Source organism: Bactrocera tryoni, chromosome 1 (assembly GCF_016617805.1).
Source record: "Bactrocera tryoni isolate S06 chromosome 1, CSIRO_BtryS06_freeze2, whole genome shotgun sequence".
Taxonomy (NCBI): Eukaryota; Metazoa; Arthropoda; class Insecta; order Diptera; family Tephritidae; genus Bactrocera; species Bactrocera tryoni.
This window is the reverse complement of record NC_052499.1, coordinates 79,037,199-79,052,143: the sequence shown is the minus strand read 5'-3', so window position 1 is coordinate 79,052,143 and position 14,945 is coordinate 79,037,199. Positions and strand designations below refer to the sequence as shown.

At 34.6% G+C, this 14,945-nt stretch overlaps 2 protein-coding genes across 11 annotated transcripts; one reads left to right on the top strand and one right to left on the bottom strand.

Annotated features, from left to right (window-relative positions):
• Positions 1–445: 445 nt before the first annotated feature.
• Positions 446–8,471, bottom strand: LOC120771711 (protein phosphatase Slingshot). Its single transcript, XM_040099863.1, has 8 exons — positions 8,362–8,471; positions 6,378–6,421; positions 6,119–6,311; positions 5,577–6,052; positions 5,446–5,511; positions 5,180–5,374; positions 4,841–5,110; positions 446–4,762 (listed from the first exon to the last, which is right to left on the bottom strand). Exons 1-8 carry the CDS (start codon positions 8,428–8,430, stop codon positions 1,501–1,503), a joined length of 4,575 nt encoding a protein of 1,524 aa, XP_039955797.1. The 5' UTR covers positions 8,431–8,471; the 3' UTR covers positions 446–1,500.
• Positions 8,472–9,035: 564 nt separating this feature from the next.
• LOC120774062 (nicotinamide/nicotinic acid mononucleotide adenylyltransferase 3-like) lies at positions 9,036–13,187 on the top strand. Of its 10 annotated transcripts, none has more exons than XM_040103390.1 (8): positions 9,036–9,074; positions 9,236–9,374; positions 9,466–9,623; positions 9,692–9,931; positions 10,001–10,102; positions 10,175–10,326; positions 12,400–12,784; positions 12,858–13,187. In XM_040103390.1, the coding sequence occupies exons 2-8, from the start codon at positions 9,260–9,262 to the stop codon at positions 12,897–12,899; spliced, it is 1,194 nt and encodes a 397-aa protein (XP_039959324.1). In that variant the 5' UTR covers positions 9,036–9,074; positions 9,236–9,259; the 3' UTR covers positions 12,900–13,187. The 10 variants fall into 10 exon arrangements, 7 of the variants coding, with proteins under 7 accessions (XP_039959324.1, XP_039959314.1, XP_039959333.1 ...); XM_040103380.1 differs by having other exon boundaries at positions 9,057–9,074; positions 9,165–9,374; XR_005705221.1 differs by lacking the exons at positions 9,036–9,074; positions 12,858–13,187 and adding an exon at positions 10,692–10,840 and having other exon boundaries at positions 9,158–9,374; positions 12,595–12,646.
• Positions 13,188–14,945: the final 1,758 nt, after the last annotated feature.

Genomic DNA, 14,945 nt, shown 5'->3' with positions numbered 1-14,945 from the left:
GTTTTTGACGCGACTTCCATTGGTACTATAATACGTTGCATTCGATCCTATGAAATGTTTCGCAGAATTTTTTATCAATATACATATACTTATTAATATTGTGGCAAAATTCTCTCTTTCAATATAAAAATAACAAATCCAAAGTTTTTTCGTATTTAATATGAGCTTTAATAGGTATTTTAAAAACCATTTGTTCATACAAACATAAAAATAGAAAAATCTTACAATATTTACAAAATATTTGCTTTTTTGTTGCTGGCTAATTAGTTAATGTTATGATTTGACGACTGTTTTTTATTTTTAAATATTTTGTATGCCTTATGCTGAATTTTGTTTCGTTAAAAATTTAAATATGCATTTTTTTGCAATGTGCTGTTTTCAAAATATAATATGATTGCGGTATTGTGGTAGTTGGAGTTGTTCCTGTGTATGTGTAGGATAAATATATATTTTATGGTTTTATTGGTGAGTCGTGCCGAATTTGTTGCAAATGCTTATAATTAAAATACAAATACAGTACGGCAATGGTAAAAAGCGCTACGTAGTAGTACATACATAAAAACTGCTCCTTACGTTTTCTAATGCGATCTTTATGTTTATAAATAATAATGATTTTGTTAAAATCAGAATATAATAATAATACAAATAAGTCGGTACATGGAAAAGATAATGGCATGAGAGATTGGATATGAATAAAAATAGAAATTAGCAATGAATATATGTATATATAACTATGTATATCAGTACATTGCATCGCTAACAATTTTAAGTTATAATAAAAGTTTAAAGAACAAGCTGTGAACTACGGAAAGAAATTAGCGTGCTTAGTGATATTGTGAGGGCGAAATATAATGTAAAATAGCGTGAAATACTCACACACACACACGTAGAAAACGCTATGTAAAAAAAAAAGTTCACTGAAAAAAAAATTAAGTTGCGGCGAAGAAATGCAAAATATTTAGAATACTAATTATTAAAATTATCATCTTTGATATTTCTTGGCTATGACGACTGAAGTGCACTTGAACTTAAATTCCATTTTTGTGATTGAGTTTATTTGCATGTCGATTAAAGCTGATTAATGAAGCGTAGTCGGAAGACAATTTTTTGTCGCGCTGGCAGTGGACAATATCAAAATAAACAAATATTTTAGAAATGCAAGCAGCAACAAACTTTTTCCCCCTTAGAAAAATACTTATATAGTTTAGGGATTGGTTAGAAAATGCTTAGAAATGCAAAGAAGCGGTTGCGCGGGAAACGAAGCTGATAAAGAATAACTGGTGGTTAATTGAGCATATAAATTTTACACAGATCTTAAACACTCACTAACATTATAAAAAAATATCAGGGCGGTTCAACAGTGCACTGAAATGATGCGTGTGTATGAGTTTTTCGCTTTTCGGGGCGTGGTTGTGAAGAAGTGCTGTTACAACATTATACAAATGAGTACACCAAACACAGATTTTGGTTAAGGGGACGGTGCGACATCGCTGATATAATTTACATGGTATTGTAAGCGGCTGTATTGAAGCTCTGTTTTGGTAACGTTAGCCGGCTGAGTGGATGCGTGCGGCCATGCTGTTGTAAACGACGCTGATGTTGTTGCTGCTGTAGTTGTGGTTGCTGTTGGGCATTGTCTCCCAAAGGTGGCTGAGAATTGTTGCCATGCGATGATTGAGTGGTCTTAGCTGGTGCAGGAGGCGGCCTGCCATCACTATACTCGTGGTGTGACAAACGACCGCCAATAGCGCCGCCAGTTCTACTACTACCCATCGATATAGATTTGTGCGACGCATGACCACCACTTTCATAATAGGAATGACGGCGGGGTTTCGAATGACTGGTGGAACTAGCAATCGACGCTAGTGTTGTTGGTACTGAACATGAGGAGGAGGATGAAGGAGATGAGAAGGACATATTTGAAGATATTGGGTTAGAGCCCACAACGCAATCTTGTTTGCTTGTGGGCATGATCGGAGTTGGCGTTTGGTATTTATGCACCAGCACCTTAACGTTGCGGTCAACATATGGATCAGACATGCTCGATGATGTCGACGATGTAGACGAAGACGACGATGCTACTGACATTGTCGTGGATGCAGTAGAGACGGGCGTAAATATAGACTGCGTTATTGCGTTTATAGTGCTTGATGTCGTATCAACCATTTCAGGAGCTGTTTCAGTCTCACAGAGTGGTGCTGCGGTGAGACTGTGCGTTGTAGAAGCTGTTGTTGTAACGTCTGCAGTCAATGCAATTTGCGGATTGTGTTGGCGGGAATGATGTGGATCCGCATGCTGCGCCACTGGTGAAGAAGGCAATGAGTGATGACCTTTCTTCGCAGGCAAGACTGCTGTTTGTATTTGTAATACATTTCCACTAGTGGCACCGCTGCCACTATTACCACTGCCCGCTTTGGCCTCAAAACTTTTTTTGAGTATTTGCACAGTACCGGAGATACGTTGATCAGTGATGTTAGCACCACTGCCAACATTTCCTCGCATTAATACGATCTCCTCATCTTCGTCTACGCCGGATATTAGAGTTGTGACTGTGTCAGATTCAGGTGGTAACATATTTTTATTCTCTATATCGGATATTGTGTACGATTCGGGAGCAGAGGAAGCTGAAAATAAGTCATTGTGGAGCGGCCGGCTGCCGTCACTTCGACGCATAACCATCTGGCATGCTAATACGTCCGCACCGGCATTGCTACCGCCAGTTGAAGTACTTGTAACCCCGGGTACAATTTCGACGCTGTTGCAGCGATATGGAGGACAACGGGTGCGTGTCGAACCGGCAGCTGAAGCACTTCGAAACAAATTAATTGCACCTTTGGCGATGCGCTTTGCACTGTTGGCTACTGTGGTTTCATCAGACGAACGCTCACCATTTTCTGAACACAATTTCTTTAGCGTATGATTGTTGCCAGTGCTACCGCATTGTTCCAATTTCTGTTTAGTGCGCTTCACCGTTCCCACATGGTGTTGATGCTGATATTGCATCGATCCACTCTGGTAAATTTGTGTGGCAGTCTTATTGCTCTTATTGATGTTAAGTTCATGTATTTGCCCTTCGAGTATTGCCCCGCCGCCATATTGGCAGGAGTTGCGATTGCTGTCATATGCTGACCAGGAACTATTTCGTACTGGTACAGCGCTTCTCGTATCTCCTGAACCCCAAGAGGCATGTCGTGAGGGCAAATCCCGATGCCTATGGGTTCGAGTTATCACTCGCTCCTCTAATGTGGTAGTCGTCGAAGATGCGACGCTCGATGAGATCGAATCAATACTGCTATTAGAGCCCAATTTGCTGTTAGCACAACTGCTGGCACTCGTACCTGCACCCAGAACGTTGAGACGATCTAAAACAATACCACCGGTTCTGCTGCCACCACTCAAGTCACTTGTACCACTGATTGCAGTCCAGGACTGAGTTTTGCGGCTATGACGTCTGCCGTCCAATTTGAATTGCTCCTCTTTTGTAGGCTCAGTGGGAGATGCATCCATTACATTATTTGCAATATCATCACTTACATTTGTGGTGTCGGAACACATACTTGATCTATTCTGAACAAGTGCCTCGTCGCCACCTCCAATTTCGGCAGCAGATTTCAGGTTGGATGTCTGTGTTATGAGTTTTGCAGACGATGTCCAAACGGGGCTGTGCTCAGTTTGCACTGTGCCGTCGCCGCCATAACAAGGTAACATTTCCATACGTGTTACTGTTGTGCCAGTATCGTGCGAAACCGAGCGACCGAATTGCAAGTTAAGAGATCTACGATCGTCGGCCGTCTTACGTGTATTTGTATGTGTTTCGAGATCCTGTACACGAGTACGTACAGATGCTATTTGTTGTTTCTGTTTCTTTTGTTGTAACTGATGTTGGGAAATGGTTGAAGGAGGCGGCGGCGGTGGAGGTGGCGGCGGTTGTACATTCTTTTGTATGTGGCGTACTTGATTTTGCGTAACACTATAATTTTCGCCATTACTTCCGGGAAAACGCATATTCTTCGGCTCCTCTGCTACACTTCGTTCCGGCGTTAGATTTTCCAACGATTGACTCTGCTGTTTAATTACTACTGTCATATGTGGCACGTGTGGCACCGCCTGCGGTGATGTGCTACTGGACCGACGCACCAGGCGACGTTGCTTGGCTTCATTTGTGCCGCCACTATTAATGGCGGCTGAAACTTTTGATCGTCCAACACTTTTGCCACTCAAAATGTTCCCATCGGTACAAGCCACAACGTTATCACCACAGCTTACATCATCATGACCGCCGGTTGACTTCGATTTGGATTGATTTAGGGCCTGTATGAGTGGTGTGGGCTCACTGCCAGGCAGAAGACGCGCGTCTTTTGTGCTTTTCAAATTCGTCTCACTTTTACTGCGCTGCAGTTTTTCTTTATTCTTCATTGCATCCAACATGCCGCGGTAAGTTTCCAATTGATTGAGGAAATTCTTATTCGGCTTTATGCAGCTACGGCGTTCTTTAACGTGTTGCAGTGCATGTTTAAATTCCCAGTTGTATGCCTTCATGGCGTAAGCGATTACCACTGATGCCGATCGGCTGACACCCATTTTACAGTGTACCAGTACTTTGGAGCCTTCCGACTTGGCACGAGTTATGTAACGAAATGTGTTGTCCCAGTGTTTCAACAAATTCGTTTTTTCATCATCATATACTCTTACATTAAAGTAATCAAATACACCCGGGAAGAAATTGTCGATCTCGCGAGTTACATTAAGTATATGGCGTATACTGCAATAAATACATATTAATAAGGGGTACTTTTGTAAACAATAGAAATGGAATATTAGTATAAAAATAATAAAATACCCATTTTTTTGCAACTCCTCCAAGTTGCTGGCATTCCATTCCGAACCAAGATAGACATGATCGAAAATTTCTGTTGGCGCATCCATTTGACCTAAGATGGTTAACATTTCCGCATCAATGAATGACTTGAATTCGCCTAAGTCCATATCAAGTAGTTCTTCAAGTCGACCACGTATATATTTTGAGGTAACCTCATCTAAATCCACTGACATCATTATTTCCTTCAACTTCATTTTTATAACACTTTCCGTTTCCTCCTTTGCTGTTGGTCTATAATAAATACATAAGAATAGAATTAATAATGTATGCTATATAACTGTAAATTTTTTCTTGATATACTTGTTTCTTATGGCATCTGGCGAAGGGGGACGTCGGCTTTCGATTGAGTCCATAGCATTCCACTCATTCAGGCAAGACTGTTCAGATTCGATATGGCTATCATAAAATGATGTCCAATCGTGCGATGGTCCACGCGGATAGAAATTATTCTCACGAGCCTTTTGCGATACTTTATGTAATGTTTGTAATGCAGACCTTACAAAAAAATAATTAAAGATTAGTTGATTTTTACATTAGTATATTATTATGTATAAGCATAAACTTACCACATGGCTTGCACAGAAACAGGCTTAAAAATATGGGTTTTACCATAAACTGAAACGCTAAAACCACTAAGCAAATAAAATTTATTTAATTAATATAAAATAATATGTAGGCATACATTTTGTAGACTTACCCATCACCATCAAGATGTATTGTCGTATCGGCAAGTATAGGCAATACAAGTCCAATTGTGGTACGTTCGTTACAGTCAATGCCCAGTAGACAGGATTCTTCGACACCATCCTCGCAAATTTTACTATCGCCTGAGGCACTGATTTTCTCTGTATCACTTTTTATGGTCTGCCGTTGAGTTGCTTTCGCAGATTGAGATCCGCTGGTGTAATTTTTGTCTTGAGCATCCGTTGACTCCTCACCGCCACTACTTGACTCCGTTTGTGACTGCTGCTGTTGTGGCGTTCGTTTAATACTATCCGCTGACGATTGACGCATAGTAACGATATTTGCCGATGCTATGGCATTGTTCGCTTTTGTCGAATTATGTCGCATAATTTTATTTTTTCGATCGGTGGTTGTGGGGCGGTAGCAACAACGTGATACAATCACTAAATACCTTGTGCGATTCGGTCGTTGGGACTCTAATTTAACAGCCTATATGAAAAATAAAATATTTTAGTTATTTATAATACTACAATATGTACCAGTTGAATATTTTACCATCTTCAAGGTTTCTTCTGGGTAAAGTAGATCAATCATTGATTGTAAGTGTTGTTGAATATCAGAATTATTACTTTGTGTGCTATTAGTAGATTTCGCCGAATCTGTACTTGCGCGACGTTCATTAGTTTTTGCTGGAACATCTTTAAGAGCAAGTCCCAAAACAGTGTCCTTAACGGCAAAGAAGCATTCGCTATAAGAAGTGTGAAAAAATATATAATTTAAGAATACATCAGGGCAATGTTTGTATTTATATTACCTCTTTTCAGATCTATTGCCTTCATCATCCTCAGTTTCTCCTTCCTGTAAATAAAACAGCAATTTATAAATAATTGTTGCGAACAATTTTTGATAGGAGTGAAAAATAGGATGAATCAAAGACCCATCTATATTAATAAATTCTTATTCAGAGTTCGATTGTATTATTGCCGGAACAAAATTTGCAAAACATTGTTGAAGTGCACCGGGCTTTCCTGAGAACACCGGGCGGAATTGTTCCAGATATACCCCCTCTATTCTACACTGTATTCACTACATACTAGCTACACATGTTAACTAGCTATAAATATCAAATTATTAGTTAATGACTCTGAAAGGAGGATAGGACCTTCATATCAATAATGGATAAAGTGAAATGAAATAATTTACAAATATTTTATTATTTCTTATTATATACAAATAAGAGTTGAAAAACATATAAAACGTAGTTTTTTTCGTTCAAACACTTTAATACTCTAACTTTTTGTATAATTAAAAACACTATCAATAGATAACCCTCTTATAATTGTTGGGCAGTAAAATGTGTGAGTCATAATAAACCCCTATGATAAGCAAGACTTAAAACCTCCATCATTGATAACAATCAGTGATGCCATAACAACCAAATAATTGCAACCAAACAAGGAAACTTATTTAGCAATGTAAAATAACAACGCGTAAACATTCACACAAGTATATATACATACATACAAACAAAATATTTGATATGAGGCAAAACAAAGAGACCATTCATGGAATATGCGAATATACCAAAATATTCACGGTAATGCTAATAATTATAATTGTTGTCGATCTAAAATGTGCTTATATGTATGTATGTATGTATATAAAGATATAGTATGTATGTACATACGTTCATATTTTACATATAAACTTCATATCATACATACATATATATATTCGTAATAGCATTGATGTTCGCGTCTGCGTCTGTTCAGAACAAGGTCAAGAAAATTGTGGGCTGAAAATATATTTTCTTCAAATATATTAAATATACAAATGTATATACATACTATATATACAAATAATATATGTATGTGCACTATTGAGATTACGACAGATTTATATTTAACACTGTTATTGTAAATGCATGTTTTAGTTAGCGCCTTAATTGACATTCAATTAAACACCGGAAGTGCTAGCATCATCTAAATTACTCATTTTTATTTTCGCTTATTAATCAAGTTTTAGAAAAAAGAACAAGAAATAACAATTATTACAACGGACTGCATGCATTATCAAACTTAGATCAGCCTTTCGAACATACTAAATACAAAACAAATGTAAAGAAATAAAAGCAAAACAAAAGCCGATATAAACATATACTAAAGAAAGAACATAAATGCTTGCACGGATGATCGCGACGTCGAAGTCAACGCCAACTACAACACCATTGGCCACATATGAAAAAAGTGAATAATTTGGCATTTGCGCAACGCACTTTTCCTTTTTTGCACATTTCGGTATGATTGTAGCGACAATAAAATGGCAACGAGGAAATATGTATGTAAGAAAAGAAACATCAGCAAACTACTAACATAGGCACTATGCAAAAAAAACGGCCAACCTACGATCGAGTAAGATATAAAGTCACTAGGGTATTTAAGTTTTCTGCTTCAATACACATATTTGCCTCTTACTATAATTATTTTGACGAATTTCATTTCTGCTGGATTTAGGGAGGTGGAATTGTCACAATTTCATTTTCCTGCATAGGGAGTAGATGTGAAATTACGTCTCCTCCCCTTCAATATATACAGAAGAAAATTATTTTAGTCACTGCACATCACTTATGTATTGTACATATTTGTGGAAAACATTTAAGAAAAATTGAATAAGGTACATATTATATCACTAAACAATAACTCTTTACGGAATTCACTGAATTTTAACAAATAAAAGGGAGTGGAAAAATGTTTTCCATCTTTTTAGAGTCGCTCCCTTTGTGGGACAAACAAACTCACCGAGCCACATTGTGGCGGCGAACCAGTAACACTCGGCGAACGCTGCACGGTCACCAATGCCATGCTCATTTGGCGGAATTTCCTACGTTTTTCGCCAGTAGAACTTTTCATAAATTCATTTTTAAATACTTATGATCACTATTACTATTTGCACAACGCACGACAATTGCAATAATTACGGCTGACTACAAATATACAAAAAAATTTACTTGTCAGTTTGCTGTCAGTTTGAGTGAACATTGTCAGGTTGGTAGTACTTGTTAAAGTTATCGATTCACAAGAAACCAAAAAGTAACATAACTTTATTACATGTGTATAACAGTTATAAATTACGGCTACATAAATAATAAAAAAAATTGGTTATAATATTTCACACACGAAATTATGAATAAATAATTATGAACAGTTGATTTAAATTTTATAATTAGTTTAACAATAATATACCATTATGATCTATTCGTAACACGAAATAAGCACATATAAGGGGTGGCATCTTGAACATATATTACGTTCTCTTTTTCTTATACAATTAGGCCAGCAGATGGCGCTCACTTTATTTTATTTTGCCCTTTGCACAAGTTTCGTAAATATTGAATAATATAAACGCACAAACATATGATTTAAAGTTTTCTGTAGAAATTGTAAAATATTGCACAAGTTCATAGATTTTTATATTAACTGTATTTATAAAATACTTCTGAGATTAATTAAACGTAAGTATTATTTAGAATAAGATAATAAAGTGTTTTTATCAATGCACAACTTCATTCTACGACTTATCTTCGTTTCTACGGTTTCATTAGTTCATTGTTTCGAAGGTCAACTTGCCGTGATTGCAAAATACACTTTCGTATTTTTCTCTTTATTGTTCAAGACAAGAATTATATAAACAACCATAATGTCGACAATAATTGAAGATGAACAAATGAATAATCAGCGAGTGTTGCCTCGGATAGTTCTGATAGCCTGTGGTTCCTTCAGCCCACCGACACCAATGCACTTTCGCATGTTCGGTAAGATTGTGAAATACTATTAAACGCATTCACATTAAATATGCGAATATATGAAATATATTTTTTATTTTATTTTTCCTTTATGATATAGAAATTGCCCGTGATTATTACAAAACACAAGGAACACATCACGTCATTGGTGGCATCGTTTCACCCACACACGATTCATACCAGAAAAAAGGACTCGTTGCTGGTACACATCGATTTGCTATGTTAAAATTAGCATTGCAATCCTCAACATGGATTAAAGTAAGTTGGTTATACCATCTATTCAGACTTTTATTTATTAATTAACTCTTTAAATTTTTAATTTTAAGCCCTCAGACTGGGAAATACAGCAAACGGAATGGTCACGCACAATCTCCGTTCTGCAGTACCATCAAAACTATATAAATAACTATATCAATTCACCACTAGAAAGTGACATGAACGGTACTCTACCTAGTTGGATGCCTCCCGGTTTGCGTGAGCGGCAGGATGGTGTACAATTGAAATTGCTGTGTGGAGCTGATTTACTAGAATCATTTGCAGTGCCGGGGTTATGGGCAGATAAGGATGTATGCATTAGCGCAAATATATTACAGACACTTGATATACAATTTCATTCATTTGTTAATTTTTTTAAGATTGAAGATATTGTTGGCAATCATGGTTTAGTGGTTATCTCACGTAATGGCTCTAATCCTGAAAAATTCATTTTCGAGTCAGATATGTTGACAAAATATCAGGTATGGTTTATCAACAGTTTTGTTTTGATTACTAGTGGTCACAAAATTATTTTGACTTTTTTCTTATCAAAGAAACATATTACGTTAATAACGAATTGGGTACTAAACGAGATGAGTTCAACATTAATACGACGTCTTATTTCGCGCGATCAGTCTGTGAAATACTTGCTTGATGACAGGGTCATTGACTATATTCAAATGCAAGGATTATTTAATTGTAAAACGTAAGTTACACTCATTTATAAAATATTTTTTGCGTGTATATTTACTTGGGTACTCAAGTAGGTCATGATATTTATTATTATATACACAAAAGCACTAGGATATAGTTCAGTATAGTTTTAATTTTGACGAAAGTCAGATTACAAAAGTTTGAAACTTTCGCAGTTTCGGCGATTTTATTATCAGATTCCTTTTGCCCTTGAGAATTTCATCATAATATAGTAAAAGTTCAACATCATTACATCAACAAAATAAAAAAAATATTAATAAGTCAGTACTTGAAAGAGCTTTGATTTGTGAACAGCTACTCAATACATAACCTTGCGTTTTGTCTATTTTAACTTTTCCTGGGTCAACTGAGCTTTAGGTGACATAATACTACCGTAAATAAAGCTCTTTCCGACAACATCACTCCGCCTTATAAAATTACAAGTTTAAAAAGCAGTTTCATGCGATTAAAAATTGCAGAAACAAACCGACAACCTGTCACATTTAAGTGGAAACTATTAATGGAGAGTGAGTTGCCTTTAATCTGATTGACAATTTGTTTGTATTTGAATTTGTAATAATTCAGTTTACTAACCAACTGCATGCTAATGAAATGTTCAGTGTTTCCATATCATTTGATACATATATATGTACATATATGTATGTGTATTTCTATGTGCAGACGAGGCATAGAAGTCGATTTCGGATTATTCTATGACAGATTTATATTCTTAAAAATATAAAATTAATGTATGACTACTTTCCGTGTGTCTTAATAGCACATAGAAATGTATGTATGTATATATATACATATGTATGTTTATCTGCGTTAGCATTTGTAAAATCATTGTGCGCATCCAAATGTAAACAAACATGCATCATTTAATATATATGTATGTGTGTACATACATACATATGTGCATATGTATGTATGTTTAGGAGAAATATATAAAAATAGGTATATATACTCATATAGCAGTATAGGCAGAGTTGCGAATATTTTACTGGAAGTTTTTTGGATAAAAAATTATAATTTCAATATTAAACTCCTTTTAAATTTTTATCGTAATGTTGATTGGAATTAAAAATTAAAATATAATTTTAATTAATTAAAATTCTTAAATATAATTTTTAAGCAAAAAATCAGTATCAGAACTTGAAAATTTAATTTTTTATTTTAATTTATTTTAAAAGTAGTATTTAAATGTTTTATTACCACTTTCGAAATTTCCATGTAACTTTTAATACCTAACATTTTGGAATTTTCAAAAATTGGAATTAAAAGTTGAATTTTTCGAAAATTTGGAATTAAAAATTAAAATTTTTGAAAATTGTAATTGAAAATTGGAAACTTATTTTTGAATCCCATAATCGAAATAAAATTAAAAAAATGTTAAAATATTTTTTTATTTTAAAAACCGCTGTAACAATTACTTAAATGAAAAGAGATGAAAAAGAATATTTAAAAATTTTCTTACTGAAGCACTATAATTAAAATTAATTAATTTTCAACAAAAATTTTGAACTAGTTAAAATTTTATTAAATATGTATATGCCTTCCTTTTCAAAAGATGACAAAAATGGTGGAATACGAAGTACGCAATCGCGAACTATGTGAATTCGAAAATAACATATTTTTTATTTTTTAATTATAAAGTTGGGTTTAAAATTATATTGTTTTTTTTTTCAAACCGGTATTTGGTATCAAAAAAATATTTATTTTTAATTCGGTATTTGAAATAAAAAAAACATTTTTCCTCGTTCAATCCGGTATTTGGAATTAAAAAAAATATTTTTCATGGTTCAATCCGGCATTTGGATTTAAAAAAATATTTTTCAGCGTTCAATCCGGCGTTTGAAATAAAAAAATATATTTTTGATCCTTCAAACCTGTATTCGGAACCCTGTATAGGTAGTTCTCATATAGTTCCTTCCTACTTCTATATAGTCTAAAAAATATTTAATTACATTTTTCATTAAAATTTCTTGTGAATAACAGTTTTTAAATGCTCACAAGCTTTTTAAAATAAACTAAAAAATGTTTATTATTGTTTTTACTTATGCTACTTTAAACTTTGTGCGGTTAGTAAGTATATGATTGGACTAAACCGTTTAACAACATACCCACAAAAATATAACAACTTTTATTTAAATCGTGTTAATACTAATCCCAGCTCATCCGTCAATAATTCGCCATCTGATGACGAAGATGATGCAGATGAGCCGGTGAAGGCTGTGCATATGGATCAGAGCGACTATTCTATTAAAAATTTTCTAAATAGTTTCAATTTAGATAACCGTAAGCCGTCAAGCATGAACGTGTTTTGTTGTGGTGACAATGAGAATATCGCCGCAGCCAAGAAGTTGCTACCAAGTCGTAATGGGCCAGGACAAGTTGTGCAGGTGGTGACGTCCGAGAAGGGTACGAAAGTTGCAACGGAGGTCCAGCGCGCTGGCAGTAGTTGGGATGAGGTGAATATACAAATTTAAATTAAAAAACAATATTTTTTTATTAATTGTGTTATTCGCTTTATTCTCCTTGCAGTCTGAGGCCAAAAAGAAAAAGACAGATGCTGTGAATGTCTAAAATTATTGGTGTAATGTTCCTGATAGCGCTTAGAAAACATGTGAATGATGATGCAACCAGACAATGGCTGTAAAAAGGATGTTGTAAATTGAGAGTGCTTGCGAAAAGTGAAAAAATATTCAAATAATTTATACTTGCTTACGCTTAACTGAAATGAAACTTCTAATATGTGTATGTGTGATGTTTGTCGATAATTTGCAGTTACATGCAGTTTGATGTGGTGAAACTTATAGACTATAATATTAGATTAAAGCAGAAAGCTATTTTAGCACTTCATGAATTTCAAAACGCTTATTTTCCTAGATATAAAATATTCTATCTTTAAATGCACAGCATATCACAATTCCGAATTTTTCTCGCTAAATTCACCAAAGTAAGGTATGTATAGACGAGCAGGGTTGCGTAATTTTTTATAAAATAATTTTGGGTATTAGATTTTCAAAGCTTAGTTTTTTAAATTAATTTTTCAGTTGCAAAATCGGGAATTAAAAATTTTTGAAATAAAATTCGTTTAATTGTATAAAGTGAGCAAGCGCTACAAAATTATAATAATTTAATTTTTTTTAATTTTTAATTTAATCATCAACTTACGATTAGCATATTTTTAATTAAAAAAATATTTTTCATCGTTCAATTCGGTATTTGGAATTAAAAAATATTTTTAATCTTTCAATCCGGTATTTGGAATGAAAAAAAAAATATATTTTAATCTTTCAATCCACATATTTTGTTATTAAATTATTTTTTTTTATTTTTCATTACGTTTTTTGGCATTCATTTTTTTTTACTTTTTCGATCCGGTATTTGGTATTTGAAATTCGAAAACTATTATCTATCTAAATTATACATTTTCAGGATTCCAAAATAAAAAAAAATATTTAAATGTTAATAAAATAATTTTTTAATGCATTATTTGCAACCCTGTATAGGAATATAAAAATATTAAATCACAAAATACACACATAAAAGATGTAAAATAAAATAATTTGCTAAGCTAAAACAAAGAATAAATAAAACATACGAAACCCAAAACCCCAAAAAATTGTGTTACGCTCCGGTATTTAGCGCAAAGCTTATTGTCGGTGGCTGCTTCGATACGCCGCTCTAAGAACAGTGAAAAGTGCCAGCACAAATCATTAGACAATTGCTGTTTAATTGCTTTTTAGCAATGATAGCTCAGCGCTCGGCGCTTTCGTGCGATTCTCAAGCGCTATTGTGGCTGCGGAGCGTTTGCACCGCCGCCACTTTGGTGACAAATTGATTTTCTGCTCCTCTTCATGTTGGACGACTTTGCATTCGGCTATTTGTTCCACTTGGCATCAATAGATGAATGCTGCTGAGTACTTTTCGCATTCGCCGATAAGAGATTTGCAAAATACAAACATATATCTACTAAATATTTACACACATACATATACTCGTACCGCAAATAATCAAAACTGAAAAGGTAACCCAGTTTCTTAAGCGATTTAAGAAAAATGTAAACTTCTGCGAAGTGTACCTTTGTTGAGCCCCCGCTTTGGTAGCAGAGAAGTTGGCGAAAGTTTCTGAAGGTCGTCAACAAAGTAGAACATTTCAATGTTTTATTCGCCATGAATTGTCACCAAAAGTAAAATGCCACAATAGAAAATAATCTGTAATGTGATTATGAGTGTTTCTCGTCTGTCATCGGGTGAGAGTGCAATGACATTGCAAACTTTATGCGAAAAGAAAGGTAAATGACGGAGAGTTGAATAGAATTGGTTTAAAAGGGCTTCCCGTTATTGATGTGAATATTTAGCTCAATATACAGTCGTCTATAGATGTGCATCGAATAGTAAAAGTTATACAAATTGGAATAGTCATAGTAATTATTTTTGTAGTGGTGTACTTATGGAACAAATGGATATAAAGGAGGGAAGAACAATTTCAGTAAAATTACAATTTTCCTCTTGAAGTAAATGGTAATCCTTGGTCCAGCAAAGCTCCTACTTCTTACGGTGGATGGGTAGCAGTTGGTACGAATTATACCATGTCGATGGCGGAGCACCGGTACCGGTTGAATTC